Consider the following 18,239-nt stretch of genomic DNA (forward strand, 5'->3'; position numbering starts at 1 on the left):
TTGAAGTCTTTGACCCGCCCTGGCACTTGTGCCTTGTGACCAACGTACCCTGTATTTGTTGTTTTCTGCCACTGTATATCAGTACAGCTGATGGAGGAAGAGGGGAACAGGGCTGAGGCTGTTTCCGCAGTGCGTACCCTGGTTTTTGCAGTCCACACGGAGGCAGTGATAAGAAGTATCTGAAAGAAAAACCTAGTGTTTCCTTGGCATTTATTGACTTTTGTAATTCCATTATCAACACCTACAGCCCTGCATAAGTGGTGAAGAGTTCCACAGGCTATTTCCTCTCCTTAGTGATAATCAAGCGTTGCAGAATTTAGGAATATTGTACAATCTTTCCACCAGTGACCCTTCACAGCAGATCTGCGAGTTAGGAAAGTAAACTTTCCTATCTCCCTTTGTATAGAAACAGCAGTGAAGTACTTAGAGCTGAACTTTATATTAAATCACCGACATAGTCATTAGCTTTTGGTTTCTACTTCAAGGTAGGATGCTAAGCTTAGTGCCTGCATGGCCTGACTTGTGCGGTGATCTTTGTTCCTCATCTCTTCACCTGAACCTAGCCTGTTTCTGTCTCCTTGTTCCTCCTACCACGGTGTCTCCTTCTTCTTTGTTCTGGGCTCTGTCCAACCTGCTTCTTTCTCCCAGGAAGAAGATCCTAGCAACAAGAAACCACGGAGCACAGCTTTCAGCACCTTAAGCAACTTGCCCTTGTTGCTTACATGCTGTGGTGAATTGGACAGTTGCCACGGACATATTGTCTCAATGATGTTGTTATAATTGGTGCATTATGATTTTTCTCTTTTGTTAACCAACAGAATTAAAGTCTGGGGACTTGGAACTTTTTCCCTCTTCCTTCCCTGTTTAGTGAACTGTGCACATCAGTAGCCACCCACAAAGGAAACAGCGTGTAAATAAAAAGCTAGTGCTCCCCGCCCTTCACTTCGTTCCATGTCCTTTTCTCAGTGTTCATAGAGCCATGACTCAGACTGGGTTTAGAGAAGACAACTTGCTAATCCCCTCCCTGCTACAGAGAATAAAATGGCATTTCATTCCAAGCTCTATTAATGCGCTCGCTCCGGGGATAAAGCAGCACTCCCAAAAGGCAGTAGCCAGATTTTTTTTTCTGTTGCGTTGTCTTTGTCTTCTTTTGAGTGTTACATTTAGATTAGCTTCTGAGGATTAAATGTTATTACAGTCCCTGAATCTGTTAAGGGGAAGGAAAAAACCATCAGTAAAGAGGTTATAGCTTAGTGCAGGCACTCTAGATTTAGCCTCAAAATGGTATTTTTTAAAAAAATTTGATTTATTTTCTTTTGTGACAGTTGTCTTATCACGTTTTTATTTTATTTTTGTAGTTGTTGTATTTGGATGCAAGAATTGGCATGAATGGGGGTGTGACTCTCTGAAAGGTAAAGCTGCAGGAGTAGGGTGAGGGGATTAGGAAGCTGTTAAAAGATAAAATTGTTCTGAAGCTGAGTTTCCCTCTGAGATCTCCTTATAGTTTGCAGACCTGTTTCTGAAGCTGCTTACCGATGGCTGTGCTGCTTTGCATGTTGTGCTGAGAGGACTGCGTATGCTCTGCGCTGTTCTCAAGGAGTGCATAAAGAATGTCAGTATCTTATCCTGATAGAGATCAGCCTTGAATCCAAGGCAGCTTTCCAACAGAGAAACTGCCGAAGAGATTTACTCCATATGGAACTTAGTATCTAAGAGTTCCATTTAATGGTCCTAAGATCTTTAAACTTAATGGACATGCGTATTTAAGGTGATTATGTTAGAGAAACTGGCAAGTAGTAAGTATCCTCCTGGGCTGAACATGGAGTAGAGAACCACACTGACTCAGTGGGGATAGGGGGGAAAGTTCATAGATGGACTGTCTGCTGGGAACAGGGAATTTATAGCTTGCTTTCAGTGCTCATGGAAATGAAAGCTTTATTGAATTGCACAAGATTTTATGAGGCTGATGGCCCCACAATTAAATGGCAAGACTAACTGGTACCTGGAGGAACCACCTTTTCTTTTTTCCTTCTTTTTTTTTTTCCTAGTTTTTGTAGATCTGGAAAGCTTATAAAAGTTATGTGGCGATACTTGAGTTTATTAATCTTGAAATCTACTATGAGGCCTCGGGTATTTCAACAGAGGGTTGTGCCCAGAAATCGAGCTCTGAAGTAGTAATTACGTGGGCAGTCATGAAGCCCAAGGAGAAGAAGGGTAAAGGCATCATAGTTTTCAAAGAAAATTGCTCTGGGATTTCTCCTATAATTCGATTAGATAAATGATTAATTCAGTCTTTAAATTAAGAGCCTCTGCAATAGCGATTTAAGAGTTAAGAGGAATAAAAGACTGATTACGGCTGGGAGCTTATCCCCAGCCTTATCTCAGTACAGTGCTTTTGTGCCCTGCAATGGTGGTTCTTCACAAAAAATGGTTTGGCTCCATCCCAGTCTTGTTCTTCCCCCAGTGCTTGGTTTGTGTTTGTTGTTCCTCCTTCCATCTGCACTGAGTGTGTTTCATGTAATCTTTATTTAAAAGAGATGAGTTATTAGTCAAAGCTTTGCTGTTTCTCACGTTTACAAAGTTACTCTTAATAGTAAATTGGATTATTGCTCTAAGAGACTATAAGCCATGAGTTTCCCCAAAGTTACTTCTAAAGAGGGTAAAAGAGTAGACAGGTGAATTTTGACTTTGTGACGTTTTACATGATGTGAATTTTACTGAAAGAAATACTTCCCGATCATTTTCAGTTCTGTTTCAAAAAGTTCCTCACTCATTTACGTTAGCATGTAAACATCTTATTTACGAATTTTGGAGGGCCTGTTAAGTAACTGTATCAGTGCACTGACTTCCAAGCAAAGTATGTTCCCCTAGTGCTTTAGGAATATGGTATGTGGAAATAAAGTCGAATGTGTGTAACGGATTTGTGTAAATGTTCCAGTTGAGCCAGGTTATTCTTTTTTGAACTAAATTTTAAATCTTGAAAATTTATTAGATTGTATACTTTATGCAAGCTGTGCCATCTTCTTTCTGAAGTTCAGTTCTTGGGGGTTACTAAAATGCTGGTCCTAAACAGAACTTTCTTTTTGCCTAGTTAGTAAAATTATGTTCTAATCTAGTGTTCACAGTATCGTCTTTCCTCTCATGCATGATGAGGGATGACAAATAAATCAGTCCAATGAACTGAGGTCGCAGTTCTGTTAGTGCTGAAAAACAGGTGTAAAATATTAATATATCTTTTCAAAATTGCAAGAGCGTTTCTTCAAAGGTATATTGGTAGAACTTGGGAATTTATAAAATAAGGCCTGAATAGTGAAGACTGGAGTAGCAAAGGAAGAAGTACCAAAGACTCCATGTAGTTTGTTTGGGATGTTTCTATTGCTATCGATTTTTACATGGAAAGCACTTGTATTCTGTAGTACTGTTGCCATTATAAAACCTTTAGATCAGGGTTTGTTGGCAAGCCAAATCCAGATTGTTTTCAAAAGCATGGATATTTTGTGCAGCTGTTAAAACAAACCTCAGACATACTTTGTGCATCAGAGTATGTGAAATATTTCAGTTCAAAGCTTTTTGTCATGGAGAATGCAATGAAAATAGGAGCTGATCTCTGATCCTCAGATTGGGAATGAAATATTCCACTGTGCATCATGGTGGAAGCAAGGTTTCTTCAGGGTTCCTAGTGGTTTAGTGTTGATTTAGACGTAATGACAGATCCACGCCAAAATCCAGAACTTCTTGTGTCTTTGATCCCTCCTCCCCTTAGCTTGAGTTGGGAAAGAAGTAATGAATATTAATTAGTGACCCATCTGAGCTTATTTGTGCTGTGTTTTTCTGCCTCCATCTTCCAGTGGGTGTGCTGGTGGTAGTGGCACAGGGTTGATTTCTAGAGGACTGAGGTTAAAGTTGTCTGGGGAAGCTTTCCAAAAAGAGTGGTAAATTAAAGATGTCAGAAGTAATAATGCCTGAGAAACCACTTGTTACCAGTGAATTAATGACTTGTTTGCTAATTAGAAGCCTAAGGCAAAGATGAGGTAACAGTCCTAACAATCTGGTCATTAATTCAGTAGCAACTGATTTCAAGGGCAGTGTTGCTATTTTGAACAGTAATTGTGTTTCTGATTCTGGATTACGACACTTCACACAGTGCATTTTACTTACTGTTGAGTTGGTCTCCTCCCAGAGTGATGGAGGCATAATAGGATGGGCCAAACACAAGTACCAGTGGGGGAAATTTGAGGAGAGTAATAGTTTGTTCTGTAGGTCAGAGCTTCTGTATCTCCTCCTTCTGGGGAAATAAGGACTGTGGCAGGACAGCTGTTGACATCTTCCATCACAGTGATCCATCTGTACAGAGGAAGTTGGTGGTGTTTGTTGTTGGCTGAGGAGGGATTGAGGTCCTTTCTTCCCTTTCAAAGGCAGAGAAAAATCATCTCTGCCATCAGACCAGGCTTCAATGACGTTATTTTTCACTTACTTGGTGTGATTTTAATAGTTCATGATGTTACTCTGACTAAATAGGTGTCTAGGCTATGGGGTCCCATCAGCTTTTGTGGTCTCAAGATCAGGTTGTATCAGCCTACTGTGAGAGGACCTTGCTGGGACTGGGTCTTCCTTCCTATCCTTTTATTTCCCTTGTTGGTCCTGGAAGTGTCTCTTGCCTGCCTGTCTGGGACATACACATACCACGCCAACAAAAGTTGTAAGTAATTTGGCTTGAAAAAGTGGCGTTTGGAAGACAGGATCACTTGCTTGTTCAGGTATGAATATTGTTTCTTCAGAGAGAACTTCTTAGCACTGTGCTGACCGTGAGTGCCACTAACAGCACGGTGGAGCATCTTCAAGTAGGCATAGGTCTCATTAACTCACCCTAGACATTTGATATGCTCATCTTCAAATGTAAACCCATCTTATCTACATTATTTTCTATAAGGATTTTTTCAATTCTCTAAGGACTTTTTGAAATTATAATACTTATTTAAAAAAAAAAAAAAGAAAAATAATCATCACTTTCCCCCAAAACCAGGCTTTAAGACTTTGTGTGTGTTCTTTGAAAGCTCCATTATTGATGTTCTTTGGGGGATGAGTAGCTGCTTAATGGGGATCTTTCTGAGTCCGTCCTCAACAAATTGCACAGCATGGTAAAAGGGGACACAGTGGTTTTGAAGATTAGAGCATGTGGGCAGAATCAAGGGTTGGTGGTTTTTTTGGTTTTTTTTTTTTTAATAAAGTGAATATGAAGAGCTTCATATCCCACCTGAACTTTAATGCTGGCAGCTTCATTCTCCTCTCGGAATTTCTTTCTGCATCTTTAGCAGGATATGCCACTCTGTCAGTTCAGGATATACTAATGGACTCATATTTTTGTCCGTCACTGTTACTCCTTTGTGTAGTCTGGTGTAAATTGTAGGGACCTAGTACAGTGCTTAGTGACACTTCAGAAAAGTAACTGCTGTTAAAATGAGTGGTCAGGGTTTTCTTTTAAAAAAAACCCAATTCGTTAGTCTTGACATCATTACGAGATCATCTCACATAGGAAAAAATTTACTGAACCTGCCTGTCTCTCATGCCTTGCAGTTATATGAAATCAGTGTATCACATCTTCAGTTACCTTCTTTAGAATACTTTTGGGGGAGGGGGTTTAATAGATCAACAGAAAATACGGGCCCAGGACTCTCCCAGCAGGCGGTTTCCCAGCTAACTCCCAGACAACGTAGCACTACCACAACCCGTATATTCTTGGGGCCAGTGCTGCATGCATTCTGTAAGCTGCATGCATTCCCTTCCTGACCTGAGATCTTAACCAGTTTTAGATGTTTTTTATCTGAAGAAAGAAAATCCTTATACGGGTCACTTGTTGGGCTGTTTGTTGTTTTCAGATTCAGTTATTGCTTGCTATATTGCTTTTCTGCCTTGTGGGAGCTGAGCCAGCTTCCTTTCTGATTCAGAGAACTCCTTCCAGCAACAAGATTCTGACTCATTTCTGCTTGGCTTCCAGAGACCATTTTGCTGCTAACTTTAGGCTCTTCATCTTTGCTAGTCAACTTTCAGTAGCTTGGCATCTTTGGAAAAAATGGTGCATGGCTTTGTGGGCAGGAGGTCCATTTCTGTTAAGTTCTGTATCTCTTGGCAAGTGAAGGAAGTGGCCGTAGTTTTCCTTTCATCTTCCAAACTGGCAGTTCCTCATAACTTGGTATTCTACCATCATAATCAGTAAAGAATTTACATCCAAATGTATATTGGAATTATCCACTTGTGGGGAAAAGTCTCTCATTATTCCAAACCACTTGCCATCTGCCATGCAGAATGCTAATAGGGTTGATTAGTTATTGTGTTCACAGGTTCAGTAGGATAGGGATCATTTAATTTTATATGGTTTTGTACCATCTTTTTGCATATTGCTAACTTCCTCCTCCCCCCAGAGACACCACCAAAACTCCAGTGCCTGCAGCTTATGGGGAGCTAAGGAAGCCAGTTAAATTTGGTTGACACTGTGCTTGGCAAAGCACAGTGAAGTATAAATCCAAGTCTTTTAGGATGACCCATTGGTCAAGTGGGAAATGACTACTTGTGAGAATAAACCACAAAGGAGGGCAGGGGAGTTTGTGATACATTGAAGTAAGAAGGACAGAGGGCTGGAACCAGCTTTGGATGGGTCACGTAATCTCTTTGCATCACTTTGGAGATTTGGAGAGAATGTTGTTAGATTTCCAAAATTAGAGGTTGTTACAGAAAACTGGTAATTTTAAATCATTTTCCACTTCAATCTGTATATTTTTGAATTTGGGTTTTGGGCTTTTTGTTTGTTTGATGAAGAAAATGCAGCTGGGTCAGGCTATTTTCACTGAATGCAGTACAGTGACTCAACAAGTTGCTGGCGCTTGATATTTGGACTTCTGTTAACTTTTGTTCACAGCGATAGAATCTAATTACTTACACAGGAGAAGATTTCAGAACAGCTTCTGTGTACCTCTGATCGGAAGGAAAGGAGGTATTTGTCCTGGAAAGGACAAGGGTGCACTGAGTGCGCAAATTGCTGTGGGGAATTGCATAGCAGCTTCAAACAAGCTGTCAAAACAGGAATGGATGTTGGGAAGTACTTGAGTGACAAATTTTGTAGGATCACAGAGTCACCCAGAAACTCATAGTATTTTATAAATACGCATTTATGAGGCACTTCCATGGACAAAGTAGGGAAAAAGAGAATTGAGTGACCTATTATTGAAACGCAGGTGTCAAGGGGAAGAAAGAGAGGGGGGAAATACTGCAGCCATGTAGTCGTGTGCTGCAGACGGTGTGCCAAGGCATATAGGAAGGGTTTTAGAAAGACAGGAGTACAACTGCTTCAGCTGAAAATTGGACGTAGTGGCCCTATTCACATGAAAATTGTCATGAGGTTTCACCTTTTCTTTTAGTCTGTCTCCTCTTGCTCTACACAATATTAATTCTGCAAGCCTTGTATTCCATCCAGATCAGTGGCAAAGCCCTGATGAGCAGTGTTTTGAATACATGAAGCTGATCAGAAATATTTCCTTCCTGATCACATTAGTTTATCCTCATGAGGCATGCAGTTTGTTTATACTGTGCTAGGTTATGTAGCTTAAATATTACTGAATTTTTAGTAGACATTTGGATAATCTATTAAGCTGCTTATTTCTTATTTCTCTTGCCAAACAGATGCAACATGACTCTGCCCTCTTTCATTCAAGCCATGTTACCAAGCTGATGTGAAGGATCAGGGAATTCCATAGGTCGCAGTGAGCCGTAGTGTTTGCTTTGTGATAGTGCAGCATCCTGGGGCCTATGCTGAAAGTTAGCTTCCCTAGCTGTTTGTTCTGTGCTGATGAGTTTGTTATGTGTGAATGAAATGCTTCAATTGTGTTTAATTTTCTGCTGTAAATGTCAAGGATGCAATAATGAGAGAGGATGGAACCTTTCTATGTGCTGTGTATTGCATCTGTCTGGAGTTATTTTTCTGACATGTTAAAGAGAAGCCATCAAAGCCAACTGCTACCCAAGGGAGAATGCAGTTTTACAGGTCAGTTAACCACTTATCAGTTTTTATATATGTATAGTACAGCATGGCAGCACACATTTATGTGGCCAAAGCATCACTGAGCTTAATCTGAAATACATGTAATGTACCCTGGATATATAAACATGTTAACCAAATATATGACGCGTCGCTGATTCCTTCCTGACTTGCAAAAACTGCTGCTGTGTGCCTGGGTTTTTCTCAGTGCTGCATGTGCACCTCATTGCTGACCTCTGAGGCTGTCTGCGCTGTGGTGACAGTGGTGACTAATGTGGTTTGCTCAAGTTAGCTCAGACACTGGTCTTAGTCAAATAATGCAGCAGAAAGCAACTAATCCAGTTGTCAGATTTTGCAGCTTACAGGAAATTCCAAGTTGCTCCCCCATTTGGGTTGCTGCTTGCAGCTGTGTACCAGAGCGTAGCTACTCTAAAAGTTGGCTTCTGTGAGGGACCCTGCAAATCTTTGTTTTTTTACTTTCTGAGCAGAGTTATCGAAATGTCTGTGTTTAGATAACATCAGTCTCTATCTTGAGTTTTTTCTCGGCTTGGTTGGTTTCCCAGAGTAAAATGTAAAAAGAGGATCTTGCTCTTAAGTCCATCTGGAATTGCTGTTCTAGCAGGTAAAGCCAAGCTGTGCTGCGGTACTCACTGTGATTACTGATCGTGCACTAGTCTAAAGAGCTGCCAAGTCCTAAAGCATTAAAGTTGGACCTCTGCTTAGCTAGTCTGATTTTTCAGCTGGGTGGAAGGACTAGCAAATACATACACATCTTCCAGCTTTCCCTTGCTTTCCTGTAGAGTCCATAATTCTTCCAAAAAGGGAACCTGTCAGCAGCAACTAGCTACTAGCCATCATGCTGTGTTTGAAACCTGCTGTCTGTGGGGTCTGTATTCTGATGATACTGCCTTAATCACTCCTTGCAGTGAGTTTGTGTGTTTGTCTTTCAAAGCTGTGTTGCTTCTTGATTAATTGATGGACATTTAGACCAGCACTCTTCCTACTATCGCAGAGCTTGTGATGGAAATGCTTGAAGAACCTTGCTTTAACCTCCCAGACGCTTAGCACTTCTTCATGGGGTTTATATCCATGTAGAAATGAATTTGCCAAGACAAATGAGTGCAGTTATTGACTGGAGCAGCCGTTACCTGCCGCTATTGAACAGTTAGGAGAGGGTTAAGAAGAAAACCTCTTCTGAGCCACTAGATTGGCCCTGACTAAGATGAATGTCTAATTCACTCCCAGCGTCCTTACTGCTGCCAGTAATAAAAAGCTTGCTTCACATATTCACCCCACTGCAGACGTTTCTCTTAAATTAAATATCAAGAGGACATATAATAGCACGATTCCACGCCAAGCCAATATTATCAGATTGATGTCAGCAGTGATAATAGAAGAAGGATAAGTTGATGAGATTTCATTTATTAAATAAAGGGAATACGCAGTGATAGAGAGGATTTGGTAACTCTCAATGTGTCAAAATGCAGCAAGATCATGCTCATTCTGTCTTACCTCGAGGGATAGCAGAAAGAAGGATGCCTTTTGTTTCATTTTGAGAAAACCTCTGCCTTCTTTTCCAGACAAAGACCTGGTTTAGATCCCTCCATGGGAGGGGGAGAGGAAGATCTGAAATCATGGGTTTCATGTGTACGTTGTCTTCCTTCCCATTGAACAGTGGTGAAGTGAAGGTGTCTTTCCCCACTACGATGGAGGAGGCACTGCTAATGAGTTTTATTTCTAGATTCTTCCTTTCCTTTTTCCCACCTGTCATCTTTTCTCCTTTCCTCTTCCTTTAGGCAGATGAGAGCGTGTTTGTTATTGGTTTAATCTTTCATATTCTGTACATCTTGCATTTATTTCCAAGGTATTGTCAGAGCTCATCTCCCATACTTCCCTGTCTGAGGTACTGTCCTAGCTCTTCCCAGTCCATCCTTTCTCTCTTGCCTTTTTCCTAGCTGCTATCAATGAGCCTCTTACATCTGTAATCACAATGCCTTTTATTTTAGACAGAGGGTAATTGTCTACTTTATTTGATGGTGGCATGTTATGTTTAAAACTGTGATCTGTTTTAGAAGAAAAGTCAAAGCATACTAGTCCCCTACTCTTATGTATTCAAACCTCATCCCTGCTCCACCATGTTCCTTCCCCCTTGTTGTTAAAGAAATAATAATACAGCCCCTCAAAACAACAAGGTGTTTTCCAAAGGCAGTGTCACGGAGTGTCCAGAAGATTAATTTTTCTAAAGGTTAGTGCCAACAGCCTTGAGCTGGGCTGAGGTTGGAGACAGTTGTCGAAGGGCCCCCTCCTTTGGAAGTCCATGTGCTGTTGCTCTCAGCAGAGATGTTTGTAGTTAGATGTTGCTGGTCTCCATCAGGGTTTTTGTGTGTGTTAATACCTTTTACTTTCAGATATGTATGAGTAAAGCCAGACAACTGAAATGTGCAACTGGTGTATGGGGCTGTTGTGTCCCCCCTTGTGTGGAAATGTTGCAGCCTGAAGAGACTTAACGTGAGCAGGAATGTGGCATCCCTTTGAGTGAGATAGGACAAGAGTAGCGATTGCTGTGCTGGGAGGGCAGTTCCTCAAGCAGTTGTTCACCAAAGCAGTTTGGATCCCCTTTTTCAGTCCAGATGGGTACCAAAACTAAACTGCTGGATGTGGGTGGCTTGTGTACTCCTGGACTCAGCAGGATGTGCTAACTTACGGTGAGCTCACATGTACTTCTTGTCCCGTTGTTTCATGGATCACACTGCACGGTGGGGCACAGTGACAGTTATCTCCCGAGCAGTGCTAGCTTCCTGCTCCAAAGTGAAATGTCATTCTCAGTGGGATTTAACTGGTTCCATTGAATTTCCAGTTCTCTGGTGAATGCACTAATATATTGGTTTCTGTAATTTGTATTGATTATTACCTTAACCAGCTTTGCATTATGTTGATTAGTTTCTCTAAATCTGTTTTGAGAAGCTGGTACAGTTGATGTATATCCACAGTTTGAGATTTTATTTTGAAGAAATGAAGGAGAATATTCTTATTATGGTTCCAGGTACCTGGTACCCAAAAAATCTTTGTGTTGTGGAAAGCGGCATGTATGAATGCTAACTTAGGTACTCGCTGGGCAATGCGTGCCATTCTGTGCTGATTGATCCCTTGCCTCTGGTAAGCTTTAGGCAGCAACACTTACTCTGTGGCTTCTTGCTCACCACTGCATGGATTTTAAATAGGCCTCTGTGCGGTGGACAGAGCACCAAGGGGTGTCCTGAAAGAAGAGGACCACAGACTTTGTACTACTGTCTGAGTCCACAGATGGGTCCTAGCTTTATATTTACTCCAGGCAATGAAGACTGATGCCACAGGAGAGACAGTGAACGAGCAGACACACATAAAAAAGGCACAGTTCCTATAGCTCTCCATGCCAACAGTGGCAACCTCAAGCATTCTTCTAAATATTTCCAAGATGTTTGTACCATATTGTTCAGTTCAGATGAATACAGACTATTTTGTGGCATGCTGTACCTTTTTGCTGTTCCAGTCTTTTCATGCAAATTACAAAATGCCCTTCAGTTTAACATGACTGAGTTTAAAACCCCAGATTTTAAAAGCCTTAACTTTTTCAATGGATTGAGGGATTTGGTGGTATTTCCTGACCTGGTATTGTTTGGTATCATTTCCACAGTCTCACCGATTTGATTAGAGTGGTATTAAAGTTAGTGACAAAGCAAAATGCCAACATTATGAGTTTCTGAAGCTCTCCCTGGGTACTTTTCTATTCCAGAATTTGAAGATTTTTTTAGAATATGGATTTTTAGAGGCTTTAAAGGTGATTTGCTATAGAACTTTGAAATTAGAAATGCACACTAGCCTCTAGCGACCATGGATGGAATAAGTTTCTTCTAAAAGCTGTAAGATTAGTGAAGAGGTGGAAAAAGAAGTTTGTATAGTATCTTTGGTGGTTTCTGATTGAAACCTCAGTGTTTTAGTGGGGCTGTCATACTGTTACTGGTAAATTCTTAGTCATCCATGTATGTTGACAGTAAGACTGAGGACTGAAGAAGTGTCATTTGGAATATGCCTCAGCCAAACTATTTTGAGGGAGCAACTAGGTTGATGATACAGAAAGGACAGATTTTTATTTTTATTATTTTTTTCTTCTTTTGGCCCTTCCACTTGGCTTCCTGAGCACCTTACAAAAACGAGCATGTTTTGGAAACTCAGATCTGAGCTCTCCAGAAGCTTCTAAAAGATCTTGGTTTAAGATTTCACGTTTCTTGGAAATCTCTTCCACCTGAGAGAATGAGACATGCCCAGGAACAGGTCATGTTTTCTCTCTGCCTCGCTGTGGAGCCTTGCTGCTGACTGAGTGCCTGTTGCTGTTACTGTGGAAATGAATACATCGTGGCATGGCACTCATGCCTGCCTGTAGCATCAAGCACTTTGCAAGGAAGAGTTGCTTTTGATATTTGGGCCCAGATCTCTGTAAGCATATTGGGGCAGAAAAAGCAAGGAATTAAATGGTTTGTGGTTTAGAAGGCGTCATCTGAGGATTGCTACACCTGAGCATATGTTCTCTTGTTCCTGGTAAGACATACCATGGCAATTGTGCTGCAAATTCCTGCAATTTGTGTCTGCCTGTCTGTGCAGCTGATGACACTGTCTTACTGTTTTTGTGCCATTGTTGCTGGTATTGTTTTACAACGACCTTCCGCTTTATTGGTACTGTTGCTGATGATGTGCCATATGTACACATGCACATTAGAGTATAAGAACATCATCCCTAATTGTTCTTGGGTAGCTGTCAATGCCATTTATGGGGTATGAGTACTAATTGCTTCAGAAATACAAAGAAAAGGATATCTGGTCTTGCTATTATTCTGTTTTTTCTAGTCACTAGGAGAATTGCAGTGCTTCCGACTGTGTTGGATTTTTTTTGAAGTGTTTAAATAGATGAGAATTCAATAGGTCGAGGCGGCTTATTCAACAAGTTCATTCAGTTCCTTGTCAAGACTGTTACAGATCTAGCGCAGGCCCTGCCAGGGTTCCCGAGTTCTGCCAAAGATTTCCAGTGTGAGTTGGGGAAATCATTGAAATCACTGAACCTCTTGGAATTGATTTATTTTTTTCCCCTCCTGACTGTGGAGGAGAGATGATGTTTTGTCTAAGGGTAAAACAGCCTTCCACACCAACCTAGAAAGAACGTGTTCCTTCTTTCTGCTAAGTACCCTGGATTTTTCAGCTGAAAGACACTGTTGGTCATTTGACCCACTTTGGTGATTGTTGCTCCCACCACTTTCTCTGTTAAGACTAGATGACTCCAACGCAGGATTAGTATGTGTGCCCCTGGTAAAGTGGTAGTAAGTAGGTGAAAACTCCTCTTCACACATCTTTCTGTGCTTGTTTTCCCTGCAGGAGGAGGAACACTGATCCTGTCTGTGCAAACCTGCAGTCTGAAATTCTGAAGTGCTACCAAGAAAACAAACATGAAGTGCTCAAGTGTTCGGAGCTGGCTAAGGAATATCAGCGCTGTGTTAGTGCAGCTCAGAAGGTAACAAAAGCTTCCCTGTTGTACTTGCTGGCTTTTCTGTCTTGTTTTGCATGGTGTTTTCTTCTGGGAAGTGTTCCTGAAAACTGTGGCTTCTATTAGTCAAATTGTGATCTTCTTAAGAGACAAGTTTTCACTGGGATCCATTTTCCCACGTTCATTCCACATTTCCCAGCCACACTGTGGTATGTCCCAACTTCACTTCCATCAGTGAGTCCTGTTGTACTGAGCTGCCACCAAAACAGCAGCACCAATGCTCCTAGGTTTGAAAGTCAGTCACAATGATTCTGTAGATTTTGGATGCTGTGTACTGCAAACAGTAGGCAAATCCATTTTGCCAATATCGGCAACATTTTGAATGGGCTCTAAACATCCTCCTTTTATGGGACTTCGCAGTTGGAGGTCTTGCTTCCTTTCATTGCTGCATGAGGAAAGCTTCTTTACTGGGCAAAGCTTCTGCCTTTAAGAAAATTGCACTCCTAAAAAAAATTCATCTTGTGTGGGGTGCCAGCAAGCCTTATGGCTCTTCCTTCCGAGATGCAGAAGCCCTAGTAGGTTCTGTTGATGCCTTAGGACATCATGTTCAGTACCTTGGAAGAATTTCTGGCTATTGAAACAAGTGAAGGAGAAAGGAGAAATAAAGTATTTGGACATAACAACTAGGTTATGGTCTTGGGAAAAGTGAGTGGTAAGAAATAAGCTGCTGCTTGGGATGTCTGGAGTGCAAAGGATGCTGTTCGCCATGTGAGAATTCAGTGGGTCAGATGTCCCTTAAGGGCAGGGTTTGGGGTTTTTTTTGGGGGGGGAAATGTGTGTGTATAGAAAATTCTCTAAAGGGTGCTGAGACTATAGTAGATGGATGTAGGGAAAAGGATGGAGCCTTCTGGGAATAGAAAACTGAGACTCCTCTCATGGGATTACTGATGCAAAGGGTGGGGGAGAGGTGGAGATTTCATAGAAGCAGTCTTTCTCTGTCGCATTAGCATTGTGAGGGGAAGCTGTATGCCTGATTTAAGTATAACATGAAACAAGCTGCCAGCCGGCTCCCAGAAGAAGCCTGACAGAAGGAGATGGGAAAATTGTCAGGATATATTAGACCAAATGTTGTTGCTAGTCCTAGTGGAATTTTTTTCCTTCCTGTTTACAAAGAAGGTCTTTGTATGTCTGCAAATCAGCAAGGTTAAAGCTGCCAGGGAAAGGGCTTTTCTCTGGTATCTTTAAAGTCCCCAGCTCCCAAAACGTGTGGTTTCTTTTTCTTAGCTTTAATGTAAAGTGGTGCCGGTGCTGCTGCTGCACAATCCGTGCCCTCTGTTGCTGTGCGCAGAGCATTGGCACATCTATTGCCAGCCTCCGTTACCTGATGCTTCTTCCTTGCCTCCTGTAAATCAGCCTTGTAGCCTTTTCATTGGAGTGTATCTTTAGCAAATGCATTTACCAGTATGTCTTTATTGCATGCAGTGCGGGTGGAATGTGATTACCAAAGACGACAGATTGCATTAAACTTCAGCATATTTGCAAGCTGCAGCTCCAACCCGCCTGAGAAGGGGGCTGGGACACTGCCAGCCCTGACCCCCAGCACAACATTATTAAACAGTAAATTGGAAGCCAAATGACTGGTAACAGCAGAGGGCAGTGAAAGATCTGATTAACTTATCTTTTTTTGGATTTGTGTGGTCGGTGGGGTTTTTGATATTTTTTTTTTTAATAAATCAAAAACTGGGGGTTGTCTTGGTTCCCAGAATGTTTGGTGAACTTCAGATTTATTTTTTTTTCCAACTGTTACAGAAGCTTCCTGGAAGGAGCAGTGTGTAGGACATTAATTTGCTGTGGATGATGGCAATGTGGCAGAAAAGCCTCCTTGCTGTGTTTTAGGAAGGGGTGAGAGAGACTAAGGAACAGGTAACTGAACTTTGCATCTAGATACAGGCATTAGAGAGTTCTACAAATACAAATTCAAATAAAACTAAATAAAACTTGTATAAGGCAGTACATCTTCTGTAATTTCCTTTGTCCCAGGACAGCTCAAGCCCTGACAATTTGCCTCACTGCTCTTACAGAGTCCTCTGACTCCTGAGATATATGTAGCAATCACAAGCTGTTGCGTTTTTTCATAAAGGATTAAAACTCCCTCCTCCCTTCCCCTTTTAAGCTGTTATTTGTCTTTAAGTTTAAATTAGCATCTTCTACCAAATGGCTTTGTCTCACGCATTCCTCATTCAGGAAATTCAGGTTGGAGGAGTGTGGGAAAGACAGGCCAGAATCTCTTGATTTCTTGGGTGTATTTTTCCTTTCCTTTTTTTTTTTTTAAGCGCAATTTGTTTTCCAGTACAGGAGGTTGTAATCAAAGCTGGATGTGTGTCTTCAGCTCACTTGAACGCTGGTGATTTGTTCTTCTGCTTTTTACTAAAGATTTTATAAGGCTTGGTGAATATTCTTTAATGAAGCATCTGGTTCTCTGCAAGTTCCTTTTGATGGCTGGTAAAAATGTCTCCAGGGCATGGTATACATTAGACTCAGAGAAAGCAAGCTCTAGATATCTAGACTGAAAATTACAGCTTACAGTGGATGACATTAATTCTTCACATCTTCCCCCTTACTGCATTGGTTTGAGACTGTTCCTTTGGACACCCGTTTCCCTTCCTATTGCTGTGCATGTCTCTGTGCCAGGAGCTGGGATGCACCCTCAGTTACTTTTGCCCCGCAGACAAATATATCAGGTAATTATTTAATGAGTTTTGAAATTTATTTTCCACTCATTTCCTGTACAGGCCCTCTTATTGGAATAGGTTATTTTATTGCAGTGCATTATAGGGGTATAACTAATGTTACCTGTTTTGTATATTTTCTGGCCATCAGGACGTCTTTTGTAGTCAAGGGAGAAAAGTAGGCACTGCTAGAGCATGGCGCATCTGATCCAAAATAGTCATCTGAAACAGGTCAGCTCAATTGCCATCCGCAAGTGAGTATTTCTTTCTGCCACTTGGGAGGCACATCCAGACCGTGAACACCGAAGTTAATGCCTGTAGTGGGATGTTTGTAGACTTATGGGAGCAGGATCCTGCTCTGATTGCCTGCCTTTGTAGCTAGTATGCTTTCAACTTGCCCTGCCTAACCTGCTCGCTAACTTTGCCGTTTATACCATCCTGAATGTTAAGTTTTGGTTGCATCGCCATCGGCTCGCTGCAGCGGTGTCAGCCCGCTCAGGCTCTGGGTTGCTTGCTGCATCCTGTGCTTTGCTTATGTGGAAGCTTTCTAACTTTAGAGTATGTTACTGTAATGTCTCCTGTTTAATTTAGGAGTGTTTTATCTTTTCTGGTGGTCTGTTTTCATGGCTCTGCAGAACTTCAGCTACAGCATAAAAATTGCTGGCTTTAAATCTAATAAAAGCCGGGATAATGGGACAGCTGTGGGAGGGGCAGTTCCCATTGTGTCTTTTAAAATTGCCTGTAGTTTATTGACCGCAAGTTTCACCAAGAGCTACTGCTGCCGTTAGATAATGAGAATTGAAAATTGCTGCTGCTGTTTCCCCAAGGTTTTATCTCGTGCCAATGAGAAGAGGGTGTGGAAGGAAGAGGAGAGTGGGCAGTGGAAATCTGCGTAATTTCTTACTTTTGAGTCCAGATGGAAGGGAAAAACAAATTATTTACTTTATTTATTTTTTTAAGTCTGAGTCCTGTTAAGTGACTTGCTTCCCACCCCCTGCAAATAGGCACTCACATACAAGCCTTTCAGAATATTTATGACCCATTCTGCTTCCTTTATGCCTTGTTCACACCAGCAGGCAAATCTGAATTTCCAGCAAATTTTAGTTGGTTAATTTGTTACGTAATTGGTGGTTATACCAGGGAATCTCCGACCAGCTGCCACTTGAAAAATGCAGCCTCTGGTGACCGTATATTAACGTGACGTGAGATTCCAAACAGAACTGGCTTCTTGTGACTGTGTGCAGAAAAATGTCTGTTAGTGAAGAGCATGTATTCCTCTCTTTCCAAGTGTTTTCTTACTGTCTCTAGGCACCTGTCTTTCACAGAAGGACCAAGGTGAAATTTTTGCGCTCTAGCTCCTGGCCAAACCAAGCTATAAAAAGCTGCACACTCAGACACATGTATTCCCTTGTCAATAGGAGCTGTATACATTGAGCTAGGAGCCATTCATAATTCCGCGCTCTTTCTCCCTGTTCTGCGTCCAGCTTCTCATGATTCTGCTATTCGTAACAGATAAAGGTAAACCTACTTCTATCAAGGCTTTAGGGCTTGTCTGCATAAGGAAATTACAATGCAATAAACTGGTGAGTGAGTTTATGGTACAGCAACTTCTCTGTATATGAACATTCTGGGTTCGTAATAGAAGTGCAGGGAAAATTCACGCTCGTTTACTGTGAGTCACTCTGCTATGCAAACAAGCCCTTGCAAAACACTGACTGACTGGATTCCAGTGGAGGTAGACTTTTAACATAACCTTGAGTCAACTGCATTCTCCTTTGCTCTTGACTGTAATAAAAAGGAATGTGGTTAATTTACTGCGCCTGCTTTTCCAAGTGATCCCAGCGAAAGCCCAGTTCCCATTTGGCGCGCACAGTAGAACATTGCAATTCTACTGGAACTTCATCTCTTATCTGTGGGCAGTGACCTAGATGGCTGAGAAGATGCTGCAGGTAGTGGTGTAGTGTCCCAT

General features: G+C 41.6%; 1 protein-coding gene and 1 long non-coding RNA gene across 10 annotated transcripts in view; one reads left to right on the forward strand and one right to left on the reverse strand.

Moving 5' to 3' along the window:
• Window positions 1-18,239, forward strand: part of CHCHD6 (coiled-coil-helix-coiled-coil-helix domain containing 6) — a 115,962-nt gene that overhangs the window by 64,525 nt on the left and 33,198 nt on the right. For all 9 annotated transcript variants that reach the window (XR_008731660.1, XR_003560096.2, XM_055706626.1 and 6 more), the window contains one exon: window positions 13,433-13,568. Coding sequence is in view for 7 of the 9 variants with exons in the window: in XM_055706626.1 (XP_055562601.1) it covers window positions 13,433-13,568 (136 nt within the window). In the remaining 2 variants the exon portion in view is untranslated. The remainder of the gene's footprint in view (window positions 1-13,432; window positions 13,569-18,239) is intronic.
• The window catches only part of LOC114015913 (uncharacterized), a 40,641-nt gene that overhangs the window by 18,621 nt on the left and 3,781 nt on the right, over window positions 1-18,239 (reverse strand). The window lies entirely within an intron of this gene.

Source organism: Falco cherrug, chromosome 4, assembly GCF_023634085.1.
Source record: "Falco cherrug isolate bFalChe1 chromosome 4, bFalChe1.pri, whole genome shotgun sequence".
Lineage (NCBI taxonomy): Eukaryota > Metazoa > Chordata > Aves > Falconiformes > Falconidae > Falco > Falco cherrug.